Source organism: Phaenicophaeus curvirostris, chromosome 17, assembly GCF_032191515.1.
Source record: "Phaenicophaeus curvirostris isolate KB17595 chromosome 17, BPBGC_Pcur_1.0, whole genome shotgun sequence".
NCBI classification, from domain to species: domain Eukaryota; kingdom Metazoa; phylum Chordata; class Aves; order Cuculiformes; family Cuculidae; genus Phaenicophaeus; species Phaenicophaeus curvirostris.
The window spans coordinates 3,186,763-3,202,255 of record NC_091408.1 but is presented as its reverse complement, the minus strand read 5'-3'; the positions used below and the strand labels follow the sequence as shown (position 1 = coordinate 3,202,255).

Genomic DNA, 15,493 nt, shown 5'->3' with positions numbered 1-15,493 from the left:
TTGGAGATCACTTCAACATGTTTATGTAGCACGTGAAACAGACAGTGGAAAGAGAAGGTTTAAAACACTTGGAAGATTACAAGTCTCTATTTTCACTCTTGAGCAAAGGCAAAACCTCTCCCAAAGGGTCAGCAGTAGAAAGGACCCACCCAAGACCAGGCTTGCACCCCAGCATAGTTGGCTGGAGATGGGATGGCCCTCTAAATGCCAGCTGTATTCTTCACCCACCAGAAGCCCAGACACGCAGAGCTGTGGGCTCACAGCTGCCTCCTTCTGTCCCAGGTATGAAGGCAGGCATATTTCAATTTACTGCATAAATACAATGAGTAGAAGTGACCAGAAGCTTTCTCTTCCCCACTCATTCTAGACAAGGTGAAAGCAGCTTTATCTGTTCTCAAGCTTTCCCCACATGGGAACAAGATATCTTTTGGGCAGCCCCAAATGGGTTGCAAGCTCAAACATCTCATGGCTGTCATTCCACAGATAATGGGAGAAGTCAAAGAAAAACCAAGTGGGCAATTCCCCAAAACATCAGTTTGGGAACTCTGTATTAGCAGGACTTGAATTAGGAAAAACTAAATAAAAGCTGGTAATATTATTCTCAAAGCCATGCAAAGTAGTGCTATTCCCTGCAAAAGGATTTTCTACAATGCGGCATCTGTTAGCGGTAGCCAAGTTCCAAAGTAACTGGAGGAGAGAACAGGATTCTTTCCAATAGTAAATACTTACTTCCAATTATTAATAGTCTATATTTAGCACTTCCTACTCCTCCTTATGCTCCAGCCACGTTACACACATTTCTTTGCATGCAGAATAGCTTTGTCATGATAATTGTCTTTGTTAACACTCACTTGAATGAGCCAAAGATTCTTTTCCATGATTCAGCACATACATTCTCTAATCAGATCTGTGATTCCAGTAGGAAAAGGACAAACCACTTTGTGAAATGAAGCAGAGTTGAATTTTGAAAACTGAGACCCAACTGGCATTTAGTTTTACTGCCCTGGATTCAAACTATAAAACATTCTCAATTTCTGATAAGTATCCCACACGGATCCGTCCCTCCCCACAATAAACTGGCAACCACTGATGGCAAAGGGACAGAAGCATCACAAATGGAATCTTAGGAGGGCTCTGAACTCTCATAAATATTTTTAATTAGATGATTAGCAAGAATTCCACTTTAATATCCCATCACTAAGGTCAGGAGTCCATTGAGACAGTTTTTCAAATGCCATCGTTATTAACTAATTAAATGAGTGCCACATTCATTAGACTGTCCCCAGAAAACCACTGCACCAGAGAAGACTTGTGATAAATTAGTGTTTACCAGGAAGAGGTGGTGCAAGAAGTTGGTTGGATAGCAACTGCAGGTGCTCCAGAGTGATATCACGAATAGCAGGAATATGAAACAGCCGAGTAAACATATGTGGAGATTTGGGTGCAAAAATATTGAGGAGAGCCATGCGGCAGTACAGCTTAGCCAGAGCCGCTTCGCTTCGCAGAAGCTCTCTAGAAAACACAAACATTAAATTAACATTAAATTGCTTCACCACAATTAAAATAAGCCATATACAGCATTTAATAGAACTTGAGAGAACTCAATAGAATTCAACAGAGCTTGAATCTTATTTAAAATTGAATTTAAAAGGTTCAAGTAGACCCTAATCTTTATTATTCACTTAAGAGAGCACTCAGCCCACCTAATTCTGGTATCAAATTAAGGCACCTGAATTAGAAGCAAATTCTGCAAAAAGTCAGTCGAGAGTTCCTGAGCTTTTAGATAGTAAGTACCCCATGGTACAAGAAGCCCTGGCTTCAAGGAAGGGATCTGTTAGAGCAGCATGTATAAAACCACTTTCATATGACTACGGAAAATCCTTCCAAGAAGACAACTATAATATATTTCCTTTATTACAAAAAAAAAACCACCAAACCAACACCACCCAAGCCCAAAAATGAAAGTCCCGCTAGCCATTAAAAACCAAAGGTTTAATGAACCTACGTCAGCTTTAGCCCAACAACTGTAATAAGATTCAGAAGTTTACTACTGCTCAAAACAAGGTTGTAGTAAATGATTGTAACGTAGGAAATGCTGTAGATCAAGTCAGATAATACAAATGCCTTCCAACTACATTTCTTTTCCTACCTGTGAATTTGGATATTGGTGTTATCCAGGGTAACCAATCCATTTGTTGCAGTCCTCCTGTAACCAGCAGGTGGCCTTTCTAACATGTCAATGGGATACCAGTATCTTACCAGAACTCCTTCACTTCTGAGATAGGTCTCTACTTGAACCAATTCATTGACCTGGAACACCAAAATCGACACTGTCAAGAGACAGAGTGATGATCGTACTTTACTTCAAAAAGAGCCCCAACCCAGCACTTCCAGCAGTTGAGTAAACTTAATCATATTTGCTCACAGATGCGTGGTACTGGTATGCTAAAAGCCCTCCCAATGTATTTTCACTCACTGAATCAACATCTAGAACAACACCATGAAGGCCAAAAGTCTTCAACATTCCCCGAATGGCAAACTTGGGTAAAGCTGTTCCAACAGCACTACTGGTAACGTTGTTGCTGTCAGGAGAACGAGTCACCACAGTGAGACCTGGTCAGAAAGGGACAAGGCAATTTTTAAGGTACAGCATTTTCCTCAGATTGACAATTTATGTAGCAGATTCCAAGTACCCGAGCCCCTTACATTTATTTCCCCCTCAAGATACTTATTGCTGACCTTACCTTTTCGTACTTTATCAATTGTAAATTTGTTGGCTTCATCTTTGATATCCTCAATAGTAGGAAGATAGAGGTCTCTTGGGATGCCACCATTTTCCTCGTAGAGGAATTCTACAGTTTGTCGTGCTATATCAACCATTCCTGGTAGAGAGAGGGAATGCTATTATTTTCCCCAGCCACTTGAAATAAATTCTTATTCTCAGTAACACCATAAGCAGATGAGCTATCTAATTTCTGAAATATTCTTTCAGTCAGGCCGATAGACAGGGAGAGGATCTATCCTGAGAGACACAGATATGCTTATTAGGGCTAAGAATTCTTACTTTGCTGTTACTGTGATTCTCCCACAAACAGGATGTCTTGCGGGAACCATATTAATTTACAAATCCCTCCTTATTAAAGTGTTCCTCAATATTTTTGCCTTGATATAGTCACAGACAAAAAATGCACGTACATAATTCCTACCCAAAATATTTTTCCAAAGTATTTCTGTACCCATGTCATAAAAGCACACCAAATTCTGCCACTATTTCTAAAGCCACTTTCCACGTTTAAAAAGTCCACCTTAAGTAAGCGTTAAAAATAAATCACGACCTCAAACCAAATTCTAAGCGCTTGACAAATACAAGTGAATTATTTTTCTTTAATTGAAATTTTCTAGCCCTGAATACAGAAAAACATAAAAGAAACACAGGTGTTGTCTTCACGCTTCTTGCACATCACATAAAACAATGTGCATGGAAATAAACATTGCCATACCTAACTGCAAAGCTCCTTTAATCTGATCCAACCCAGACTTCCTCTCAGCTTCATTACGGAATCTTCTTCTAATTGTAGGGAAAACTTTAGTTTCCCAGGCTTTAACCAACAGCGCATAGTGGTCCTCCTACAAAGAGAAAAGTTATCTAAAACACCAAGAAGAAAGCAAAAGTTTACAACAGCTATATTTTCCTTAATCAAGTAGGGAAAACTCTTGTGTAGCCCAACTTAAAAACTGAACTAGAAGATCTGTATTTACATTACAGTAGTTATAGCAGGCAGTTTGCCATGTTCCTCACCCGGGGAATGTCATCATCATCGTCATCATCGCTTTCATCATCTGCAATAGGAGGGGGATGAGGATCGGGACCTGATGTGATAAAATTCTCATAGCTTAGCTCCATTTTGTAGTGGCAAGATGTGTCGCTGTCATATTCTGCAAAACACCCACGGAACGAAAGAGATCATAAGGCAGCAGAAGGCATGCAAAAATACTCCATGAAGTTTGAGATAGATTGCATTCCACAGTCTCCAATCACACTGTGGAAGATAATACATTCTGACATAGCATAATCAATCAGCTAATTCAATTAGCTACCATATTTTATTGTATTCAAGGCCCAAATAAGGTAATTTCTCATTGCAGTTGCACTGAAAATAATTTGTGCGTTCCTATAAAGGAAGACCAAAGTAATAGGTTTTTAATTGCTCTGTCTAATGTCAAACAAGCACATATTTGACAATGCGTGTTGTACTGCTTCACCTAAATAGGCAGCGCCTAGGCACTGCAGCCAGGATGGGCTTAAATCCTATTTAATTGACTGAAATTTCTCCTGAAAAGAGTTTCAAAAAAACATTAATTATCACTTTACGTTGTTGAGTCCTGGCGATGGCAACAATTCTACAGGGAGGCCCGTGGGTCCCAGGATCAGAAGCTATGCTGGTGCCAGCATCGTTATCGCTATCTGAAGCCATGGCAAAAGGCAACGCTTCAAAGTTGGCACTTATTTCTTCAGCGAGGTCAATGCACAGATCAGCAGCGTTCCTGTGAGCCTGTCCTTCAGCATAGGCAAACTGCCGAGATCCAAAGTTAGCACGGACTTTCGTGTTCTGCAAGATAAAAGCATTAAGATGAGCTGTGGGTTGTTTTGATCGTTCTCTTTAGCTGAGTTTTAAAAAGAACAAAGGGATGAGCTGATCACACCATGCTATATGGTTTTCCCAGCGTCACTAGCTATAAGACTGGATGCAGCAGAGAAAGTATTAAGCTTCTAAACACAAATTTTGAACTTTCCTTTTTTCAGGCTTCAAGATACAGCACTCTTTGCTACCATACTTTGAAGCAAGGTCACTGCTGGGAACGAATACTAATAGAAGGGCTACTAATGCAGGATACTTCCATCCCATAAAGCCAGCTGCACGTTAGTGTCCTAATGGGCAGTGATATGCCAAAATAATAACAAAACATATAGGAACACATGAAGCCCCATCATTCAGCCTTGCCCTGAACACCTCCAGGGATGGGGTATCTACAACCTCCTTTGACAACCTGTGCAAGTGCTTTCCCACCTTCATAGTGAAGAATTTCTTCCTAGTACCTAATCTAAATCCTCCCCCTTCCAATTTAAATCCATTCTCCCCATTCCTATCACTCCATGACCTTGTAAAAAGTCCCTCTCCAGCTTTCTTGTAGGACTTCATCAAGTACTGGAAGGCTATAAGGTCTTCCTGGAGTCCTCCTATATAAGGTTTTCAATATTTCTGAAAGAAATATGTTGTTTGAGATATATCCTGTTAAAAACTTGCCTTTTTCTGAATGTGGACAACTGGCCACATTCCACCAGAGACATCTTCTAAATAGGGTCCAAGGCGCTGCCCACAATATGTAAAATAAACTCTGCCTTTAGCTGGCTGCCCTGGAGGGGGTGGAGTTCCTTCTGTTCTCTCCCATCCAATTCCAGCTACATCACCTGCAGAAAAACACAAACATGAAAAGCAGAATATGGATTTAATCTGTTTGCTCAGCCACCGTTTCCCTTACATTTAGGGGATTTTCTGATTTATCAGATAAGCAAGTTATCTGTGCTCTTACATACCAGGAGAGAGAGTCACATCCAGTCTAACACTCTTCCACTGCAGCAAGCTGGAGCCGTTGTAGTGCACTGCTCGCCCATTGCTAAGATGTAACACAAGAAAAAGATTAAAGCATGCAGTGAAACAAATAAGGATTACAACTCGCTACCAGCTGAAGTCTAAGTAGCTGTGGTAACAACAAAAGGTAATCCAACACTCTTTGCTTCAGTGAGGAGATATTCCAATTCACCATTTTAACATTTCAACTAAAACATGCATGTTGCTGACTACAAGTGTACAGAGCAAGACTGATTTTTGATGTACATCTCCAACATACTTGTGAAAAAGACAGGTGCCCACTGGGTTTGTCCAAGCACCATCCCGTTTTTCAGCTTCTGTAGCAAATCCAAATGAAACTATTGGTCCAGTGTCATCATCTGTATCTCCATAGGAAACAATTTCAATTTCCCAGTAGAATGATGGTGCCTAGAAATAAAAAAATTAGTATTTTTTAAAAATTATTTATAAAACATAGGTAAAATGGAAAAGTTTTTATCTTTCTCTTCTCATGCACTATTGAATATGAAATCGTATAGGTGTGAGTTCTTACCTGTACTGGAACTGGTGAAGTGGCATAGATAAATGTGCCCCGAGGAAGGCCCCCACCTGCGCTAGGATCAGCCAGAAAGGTCACAGCTGTGAGATGCGAAGAAAACATGCACGCTCGCACAGGGGGAAATACTCTCGATGGGCTCCAAGTGATTTCTTTGGGCTACAAAAAAGAACAGAGCATTTTATTCTAGCAATTACTGAAATCCAATGACCTGTTCTTTGATCGAGTGCACACTTAATACAACACATACAACCACAACTACAATCACAACGAATCACACCCTGTTATAGAAATTCAGACTCGAAGTGTTTAAATAAGCACCCAAGCGGTTTGCCTCCAGCAGCACAGACAGACCCTCTGCACTGCGTGGCTGGTTTCATCTGCAAGGGGCAGAAGACTCAGCATTGTTTCTGTGCTCACCTGTCTCCTGTCTGCTTGGAGTGGAGGAGGGGGAGGTCGAGCACAGTCACGATACAACATTCGTAACCTTTCACACTGCATTTCTACAACAAGAAGCCTCTCCCCTGCAACAACAAACCAAAGCAAGTCAGGAGGTTCCAAGCAAATGTAGTTACTTCAGTTGAACATCAGTAAAAACAAATAGGACACTCGCATTTGAAGAGATCTCATAAAAAAGCCGCACCAAATCAACAAAATTAAGGAAAAATCTATTGTATACAAGCAATTATATTCCTTTGGTTAGCAAAGACATTGCTATGTGAATTAAGATTTAAAGTTCACTTTAGCGAGCAAGTTTATAACCCAGCAAAAGCAGGAAGTCAAAAGAATTCATGCCCGCTGTCAAAAAAATCAGTACACTCTAATGACAAGGAATACAGAAGATGTTACGCTGGATGCAAGAGAAGTGGAGCGGGTTCAGAAGTTTAGCAGGGCTAGTCCCTGGACTTGCATCTTATATGACACACAGGATAATCTAGTTCAGGCCTAAACTTTATGACTAATGGTTAAAACTAGTTAGTCCAGTTCTTAGCTACTCTTACACTGTCAGCCCTGCAGCTGTGACAAGACGTGCTGTACTGTGCTAGCTATCAGACTGCTAACAGCTGGAGAACAACACACCAAAGTGATTTTAAAAGCCATTATGTCTCTGAACTGAATACAACAATGAAGCTGCAAGAACACACTGAATACCTACCAGGGCTGCACTCCTGTGCTACCAAATTAAGAACTTCTACAGCAGCTGGACACTGTTGAATGAATTCTTCACAGAAAGAGCTGTCTTCTAACAGCTGAGCCATCACTAGGCATGCTCTTAATGGAAAAATAGTATGTTTAAAGCATTACAAAAGTGTACACTGAATTCAAAGTTGTCTTTACATGTATTGAAATCAAGACTGTTCTAAAAGACAGCATGCTGACTGCTTTATTTCTTTGCCTGGTTGCTTAGCTGTCCTTTAGAACTTACACAACGACAGCTTTATCCTGCTTCGTTAACAATTACTTACACAAAGCAGTTGCTTAATACATTATCAGTGCTATGGGGGACACTACTTTGCTGCTCATTTTAACAACACTCATTGTACTTAAGGAAGCAAACAAGAATTTTTGCATTGTCCCCTGCTCTCACGCCAATACCCACAGAGGAAGAAAACAAGAACCCATGCAGTTTTCTTAAACATTTGTGCCCAGAACCCAACTCACCTGGTTCTTATTTCAGCAAGAAGCCGGACCACTGCCATTACTGGAGTTGAGCCATCTCCTGTTGCAGGAAGTGAGGTGTGAATAGATAGACTTCCCTCCTGAGGAAGCAACATGGACTGGACTGCCTGTACTACCTTCTCAGTAATGGACAGTTTATGAAGAGGCAATGCCTGATGGTGGGGGGGCATGGTAAAAAGTTAAATTCAAGTAGTTAGTTTCTAAGAAATGAGGGCGTTTTATTACCTGGAGTTAATTCTCATTTTGTACTATCACAAAACCAGCACCAAACACCAGTTAAAGAAAAGAAATGAAAAACCAGAAACAAAATCTAACAAAATCCATACAGTATGCAATGGAACATCTTTAAGCACCAAAAGATGAATATCTATGTTACTTGAACGAGAACTTAAAGATCGATATTATTAAGATATGTTTCAAATAATGAGGCAAACTTTACAAATAACATTTACTCAAAGATGAAACAGACTTTTTACAATCTGCATTAATTGCCAGTATGCTGTGACAAAAGAAATAGTAGATATTATGCTTAATATTGGAATCTTAAAACTACCGTACCTCAGATCTTGGAACACAGAGCCTAGATAATGGAATAGTTAATGTGTCTGATGCTTGTGAGGTTTTTCTACCATCTATACTGGTAGGTGGAAACTTGACAGTTGCTATACCTTCTTGTTCATTAATAGATGCCACAACTCCAATGCTTCCTGCTATTCCTTTACCTAAAACCTACAACCAAGGAAGGGCTGCATAAGGTTTAAGGCTTTACAAACAAGAAACACTGAGTGATTGACACCACTCCACCAACTCAACACACTATTAGAGCTGGGTATTTTAGGAAAAGGGAATAACACACAATAGCAGTCTCCATAAGTATTACCAAACCTGCTTCACAACCGCAGGCAATCCACACACTGCGCCACAAGTACTTCAGCGCCGGCAAAACATCGTCAAAAGCACCGATTCTCATTTAAGAGACAAAATGTGAATGGCACCAAATTACCTGAACTTCAGAACCTATTTTAATCGTCTCCTTAAAGCCACCCAGAGCACAAAGGGCAGCTACTGCCTGTCGAGCAATTCTTTGAAGTTTAGCGAGTTTCCTTCCACTGCTACTCCCATTCTCCAAAATACTTTCTGCATATTTCCCAAGTTGCGGAATGTACATCAGAGCTCGAGACAAAACCTGAAGACAGAAGCAAAAATGCTAGACAACGACTTCAAAGCACAATTCAAACAAAAAACAATGCCCTGAGCCTCCAGCCCACACAGAGTCTTAGAAGAATTATTTTTGTTCTTGAAGAGAATTATATAATTCAGAATATTCCAGGTTCTCTGAAGTGCCAACACCAAAGGCAGTTCCATTCCAAAGTAACTTAGAATCACAGAGTTTCATATATAATTTTATCAAGTCTTTACCTAAGGATTTAGCCTAAGCAACAGATAGAGGATTCTGAGAAACATAAAAGCTGTAGTTTCTAGTCAACACTTTAGACCCTCAGTTTAGGGCAAAGAGGACTGACTAGCAGAGGTAGAATATCTACATCGCAAATGCAAGATAACTCTCTAAACAAACAGCATTATTAATTAGTGAAAAGAACACCAGGTGAATGACAACACACACAAACACTGGATAATTTCTTATTTATTCCACCCTAAGATGTCAGACAGACACCCCCTCCTATGAAGGGCTGCTTCTATGCAGTTAGACATCCCAGTTTGAAGTGTTAGAAGTAGTAAATTGGAGAGGAGTACCTTAGGCAATTCCCAATAATTAAGTTCTCTTAACCATTCAATACACACTTGGTGTAGAATTTGATACCTAATTTTCTGTTAGCTTACTTTTTCAGCAGTTGTTGTCCATATCTGAGCTGCATTTGATTCCGGTGCCATCAACAAGCTATGCAGCAAAGCGATCACTTCTGCTGCCATGCTGTTTGCAACGTGACCACTAATGAACGGCCTCACCGGATCCGTCCTGAACAGGAGAAAACAATCAGCACATTAATTTCAAAACAATAAAAGGAAAAGCTTCAGCTGTCAACACTGCATAAAAATGGAAGTTTATGAACATCCAGATTACTTCCTAGAGCACTACAAATACCAGTATACAGAAAACCAATCTTGACGGTAGCTATAGAATCAGTGACCTACCTGGCAAGCTCAGAATTCCTCTCCCTGCAAATAGATGTTTGCGCAGTCTTCTTTTTGTCCCCAGTCGACAACCCACTAGTAGTTTCCGGACTGATGGTTTCGATGGGTGGTCCAACACTAACTATCAGACCAGACTGTGCCCACTTAGTTGCCTTTCGAAGTGCTGCAGCAGCTTCTTCTGTAATAACTTCACAGCAGCCACTCTGAAAATAAAATTGCCACACAAGACAAATATTAACATTAGCTCTAGTTGGCCACAACACATGATGCATTTAACTCCCCTCCCTCTGCACAGGTGAAAGGACTGAGAACAGATCAAGTCATCCTCCAGTGACTTCAATAATTCTTTAGGTATTCCTTTTCTTACTTTTGTCATGTCTCGATCCATCTTCACCACTTTCTCCATATTGGCTCCAGTTCCCAGTCTGAATGGACGACCTTCCGAGCTACTATTAAAGCAAAAATAATACACATTTGCTTTGTTTTCATTGGTGGAAAAAGACAGCTCAAATACACAGTCCAATTTAATATAGTAAGTGTGTTTTTAAATTATTTGAAAGCAACCCTTCCAATGGGTTCCAAGACGTGTTCATTTTTTCCGTTGGAGCATCATTTAAGCAGCCGATTTGTCACGTGATTGTCTTCTGACAGATTAAGAAGCTTTCAGGTTCCTTTGGTAGTGGCTTACATGGCTTCTAAGTAAGCCAAAACCAAAACTTCACACTTGGTATCTCCCTCCACCTTTTATATATCTATACACTGGGTTCCAGCTTTGCTGCTCTCATTGTTACTAGTCTGCTACAAAACCAGACCTCTAAGTCCAGGAAGCAGTTGATTTAGATTTTATCTGCTGCTGCCTCACCAACAATTCCATACAGCGATATGGCTATCAGTACACCAAGCATCAGCCCTATAAACCATTTTCACATTACCTCGTTATTTTGCCAGTAAACGAAACAAATTGGGAAGACATTTTGCTTTCCCTCTTACTATGGCATCTAGGATGCATTTTTCTAAAGCTGTGGCACTAAAAGAAGAGGAATAGATTTGGCCAAACTGGTTGGTAATTTGAATCCTGTGAGCTGAGATTACCTGAGTAATGGCTGAAGGACTTCATGGGATGACTGGTCTTCCCGCTTATGAATAAAAATAGAAAGTTTACCATCCACTGCCTCGCTTTCCTCTCCAGGATCTTTATCACCTTTTATGGAGTTTTTAGGGCTGGCTTTGGCCAAAGTAGTATCTGGCTCGGAGGCAGTTGGAGAAAGAACGGTCTGGCAACCTTGAAGGAGAAAGGAAAAAAAAAAATCAAACCAACGAAAACCACACAACCACCAGCTCCATCAACAAACTTTCTTCACCTTGAAACTAATGCTCATAACACCTGAGATGTCTAAAAGATCACTGTGACACACACTTCAGCCAGAGCAGTTAAACTCAGAGGCAGATGGAAAGTCAGAGATTCCTCTTTCAATGCTGACATATTGTATACCTTCCTACTACTTGAGCTTTGCACCAATACAAAAGCTCCTTGCAGAAATAGGACTTGCTTGGCAATTTCTCGGATTAGCATGATGCCAAAAAGATGCTGGTACCTGGTACTACGTAATCGGCCAGCTTCGCCAACAGCAGAGAAGCAATCTTGGAGGCTGGGTCACTGGGATCATCCTGCTCACTGTTCAGAGACGGTACAGAATAACTCCAAGGAGGTAATTCCACATTTCCACAGTCCTCAACACTCATGAGAGGTAGTGCAGCACGACACAACTGGAGGATTATAAGCACCAGCTTTGGAGAAGGACGCTGATCCAAGAGAAGCGACAGAAGCTTGGACACGCAGGCTGGCTGGCTCAAGATCGCTTTACCTATGTGACTCCTGAAAGGGAAAAACACAGGTAACTGCCATTTGGGGGGAAAAAAAAAGGAGACTGTTCAATGATGCTCTTGAAATGAAAGCCAAATAAATGTATTATTTACAATATTTAATTAAAAATTGCCAGCGCCTGGCAAAACTTTATATGTAGTAATTCCCACATAACCTGATAGCACTGATTAAATGCTGAGTAAGTGCCAGTGTACAATGAAGTTTTAGAATGGTTATGAAAGTTATCTTAACTTCACTATAGTAAAATAAAAACAAACCAGAACCACCCCCATCTGCTTTCACTCATAGAAAAGAATACTCCAGAGATAAAGGCCTAGTACCTTGACAGGTCATTAAGAAGACTGAGAACATCTTGAAGCGCGTCGTTTCCTGCAGCTTGATTACCACAACACTCAGTAGCTCGTGCAAGGTGGTTGGTAAGAAGGCTGGAGACCTGACGAGCCAGACCAGAGTGAACAGCTTCTGTTGAACCGCCTTTAAAAGTAAGCACAGAATACACAATTGTAATAAAGAAAAATGAATGGACACATTTACCAAACCTGACATCTATGACTCATTAGGCAATAGTCACATGTCTACAAGTTTATGTATGCTATGGGTGAATCCTAACATAGGAAAAAGGCATAAGTGATTGCTCAGGGTCTCTGGGTTATCTGGTTATGTCTAGAGAGAACCAAGTGGCAGACTTGACACTAACTACAATATAAACACTCTCATGAGAAGGAAGAAAACTAGAATTAAAAACAACAATAGGGGGGTTTGAATTTTCACATGATCTTTAAGGTCCCTTCCAACCCAAACTATACTAGGATGCTATGAAAACCAACTTATTCATGTATCTACTTGTGTGTTTCTGAAGAACCCAAACAGTACTTAGGTCACGGTGAGCGAATGCCCTGTTTTGAATACTTTTACACCACTTCTCGGGCACTTGCGCGATTCTAATGCACACAGCAGAGATACAGTTGGCAGTGTTCCTACCTTCCTCTTTCTCCCATTCCACACAGCGGTTGGCCAGCACCTGGAATGCAGCCCAAGCCATGGTGGCCACTTTCTGTTTCTTAGTTTGTTTTTCATTCGAACTGGATTCTGTCTGGCTGCTTAAACTGCAAAGCCGGTCCATAAGTTGCACCAGGCCACTACGTACCAAACACTTCTCCTCACTCCTGTATGAGAGGAGAAATTCAGACTTAAGTAATTTGTTAGTCTCTAACAAACAGAATGAAAATCCAGAATCTGTTCTTAACTTAGGCATTAATTACTTCACTTGGCAGAAAGATGGTTTTGTGTGTCCCTTGCCCTCCCCAGATGAAATTCTGCATTCTGAGAAAATTTAACAGGATGTTCTCAGATACTCCCCACCTTGAGGGAAGGGAGTATATTTATACAAAACACTTCTCATTAAGGCAAAGCCTCATAAGGACAACTGTAGATGCCCTTCTCCCCTTTCTGAAGGAAATACTTCCATACCTTGTGTAAGGTATTGTGCATAACAGGCCAATGCTATTTGCACAAGCAATGGGGTAGCGAGCACACAGCGAGACCACAGATGTCATAGTCTCTCCAAAAGCTTCCTGGACTTGTTCTACCATCCCGCCACATGTGAGCTCTTCGATTCTGTTGGTAGTTAAGATACGTAAATAGTAGGTTTTCTAGCTTAAATAAAATCAACATATTCCCAACTATAGCTTGAAAAAAAAAAGGAAGCAAATCAGCACACATTAAGAATTATCCAAGGAAGACTGAAAAGCAAAGCTGCCAAGTTGCAGTGTTTTAACAGGGAACATATATGTAAACAGGACAGTATGGTAGTTTTACCTCAGACATGACTAAGACATGTATGATACCCTACATATCTGGGAACACGTCACCCCAGTATGAAAGGCAAGTTCACCTTCTGCCAAACAAGAGCTTTCCTTAGAAGTTTGTCTTTTCACACCACAAGGGCCAAATAAAAGCGGTTGTTGCACGCTTAGTTCTGCAAACTTGAGCCATCCCAGCTTTTCTTTGCACAAAGCAATTTGCTATCTTCTACACAAACCAAAACATTTAATCATTTGAGACATATACAAACCTTGGTCCTCCCTGAAGTACCATGGTCACTGGGCCTACAAGATGCGTCACGCCGCCAACCCGAACAGCTGCCGTCAGCAACTCTCTCATATGCACCAGGGCTTGCTTCCTCGTATTTCCACGCCGCCACCGTGTCTGAGCAGCCAGCAGAAAACTGCTGCTAGATACCTATGAGATCATGTTTGCTTTTGTTAATAAGACACAAACAAGACACCGCTCTTCTTTGTGAAAGTTTGAATTTGAAACTGTAACGATTTAGCACATTTAAAAGGACATACCGCTTGGTCAGGGTTTGTTCCAATGAAAGCAAACAGTTGCCCCAGTAAGACACTGTATGTGGGTTTATCTTTGCTATCCTCAAAGGTCAGTGACTGGAGAAGAGTGAAAGAGCTGCTTCTATGGCTTGTAACGTGGCGGCGCCTATGAGAATACACGATAATTACACCTGGCAGCAGTAAGTTGATTCAATGAAGTGTGCTATGTTTACATAATTTATGATGATTTTAAACAACACGCATCATGTTGTTGTAAATCAGCTTAGTGGAATAAACCTTTGTATACCTTTGACTTGATCTAGCAAACTCGATATCTTCGTTACCGATCATTTCCAAGTCCGATGGTGCTGACATGCTGCGAAGGAAGACGGGCTGGCGGACTGCATGAGAGATCACTTTTGTTTCAGATGCTGATTTACAGGCTGCAATATCAATATGAAAGAATGTCACTCCTGGGGGAGGTTATTTAAAACTGGTTATAAAATCACCGTGGGTGTTCCACCAAGAGCTATAACACAGGGTGGGGAAAACACAGCCTAAGCAAGAACTTGCATCTCAGTTTTGAGGATTTTCCTATCTTCAGGTATTGTTTCACATTAGTTTTGCTTTGATTAGGTTAACCATATTTTTTCCCCCGTAATTCGGGAGACCAAAGTTAAATCTCACATATTATTATTACTTAGGCCTTAATTTATCATCATTCTAACAGCAATACTGGTAATGAGACAGATACCTGGAGTCTCTGCAGGGGTACCAGATATACTTCTTGTGATGCCAGACTGTGCTGCAATAGTGACATGTAGTAATAGCTCTGCTCTGTTCATCAAACTCTTAACTAATGCTTTTGTTTTTGCTAGGGGATGAGAGGTCTTCTGTATCAGTGAATTCACCTCTTGAAAAAACTTCTCCCTAAGGTTATGAAAGAAAAGTAGAAGAAGCAAACACGATTATGCTATAATGCCTTCTGAAATGAAGCGTTACTGTAAGAAAGGTTATATTTTAAAGACATACAGCATTGACGATTCCATGCCGAAGCAGAAAGCAAAGATTTAAGGAACAAGTGCTCTGTTAACGAGTAGCTGTTAAGTACTAATATTAATAAATTTAGCACAAACATTTCTAACAATTTAATTAGATACTGATAAATGGGAAAATTAAGCTTTAAAAAGTATTTGCATCCCTGGTTAGAAGTTCATCTGAATGTTTCTGCTCCTAAAGATTGTTTTCTTTCTACAGGTCT

The 15,493-nt window shown here is 40.6% G+C and overlaps 1 protein-coding gene across 3 annotated transcripts in view; it reads right to left on the bottom strand.

Moving 5' to 3' along the window:
• Positions 1–15,493, bottom strand: part of HECTD4 (HECT domain E3 ubiquitin protein ligase 4) — a 70,645-nt gene that overhangs the window by 17,427 nt on the left and 37,725 nt on the right. For all 3 annotated transcript variants that reach the window (XM_069870928.1, XM_069870926.1, XM_069870927.1), the window contains exons 29-56: positions 14,987–15,162; positions 14,540–14,675; positions 14,257–14,398; positions 13,980–14,146; positions 13,376–13,522; positions 12,887–13,071; positions 12,226–12,379; positions 11,616–11,896; positions 11,113–11,302; positions 10,388–10,469; positions 10,021–10,223; positions 9,709–9,844; positions 8,870–9,052; positions 8,425–8,595; positions 7,849–8,018; positions 7,343–7,458; positions 6,607–6,710; positions 6,184–6,345; positions 5,911–6,059; positions 5,597–5,676; positions 5,307–5,470; positions 4,373–4,610; positions 3,800–3,936; positions 3,501–3,627; positions 2,745–2,882; positions 2,477–2,613; positions 2,150–2,310; positions 1,331–1,512 (exon numbers count right to left, since the gene is read on the bottom strand). In XM_069870928.1, coding sequence (XP_069727029.1) covers positions 1,331–1,512; positions 2,150–2,310; positions 2,477–2,613; positions 2,745–2,882; positions 3,501–3,627; positions 3,800–3,936; positions 4,373–4,610; positions 5,307–5,470; positions 5,597–5,676; positions 5,911–6,059; positions 6,184–6,345; positions 6,607–6,710; positions 7,343–7,458; positions 7,849–8,018; positions 8,425–8,595; positions 8,870–9,052; positions 9,709–9,844; positions 10,021–10,223; positions 10,388–10,469; positions 11,113–11,302; positions 11,616–11,896; positions 12,226–12,379; positions 12,887–13,071; positions 13,376–13,522; positions 13,980–14,146; positions 14,257–14,398; positions 14,540–14,675; positions 14,987–15,162 — 4,418 coding nt within the window. The remainder of the gene's footprint in view (positions 1–1,330; positions 1,513–2,149; positions 2,311–2,476; positions 2,614–2,744; positions 2,883–3,500; positions 3,628–3,799; positions 3,937–4,372; positions 4,611–5,306; positions 5,471–5,596; positions 5,677–5,910; positions 6,060–6,183; positions 6,346–6,606; positions 6,711–7,342; positions 7,459–7,848; positions 8,019–8,424; positions 8,596–8,869; positions 9,053–9,708; positions 9,845–10,020; positions 10,224–10,387; positions 10,470–11,112; positions 11,303–11,615; positions 11,897–12,225; positions 12,380–12,886; positions 13,072–13,375; positions 13,523–13,979; positions 14,147–14,256; positions 14,399–14,539; positions 14,676–14,986; positions 15,163–15,493) is intronic.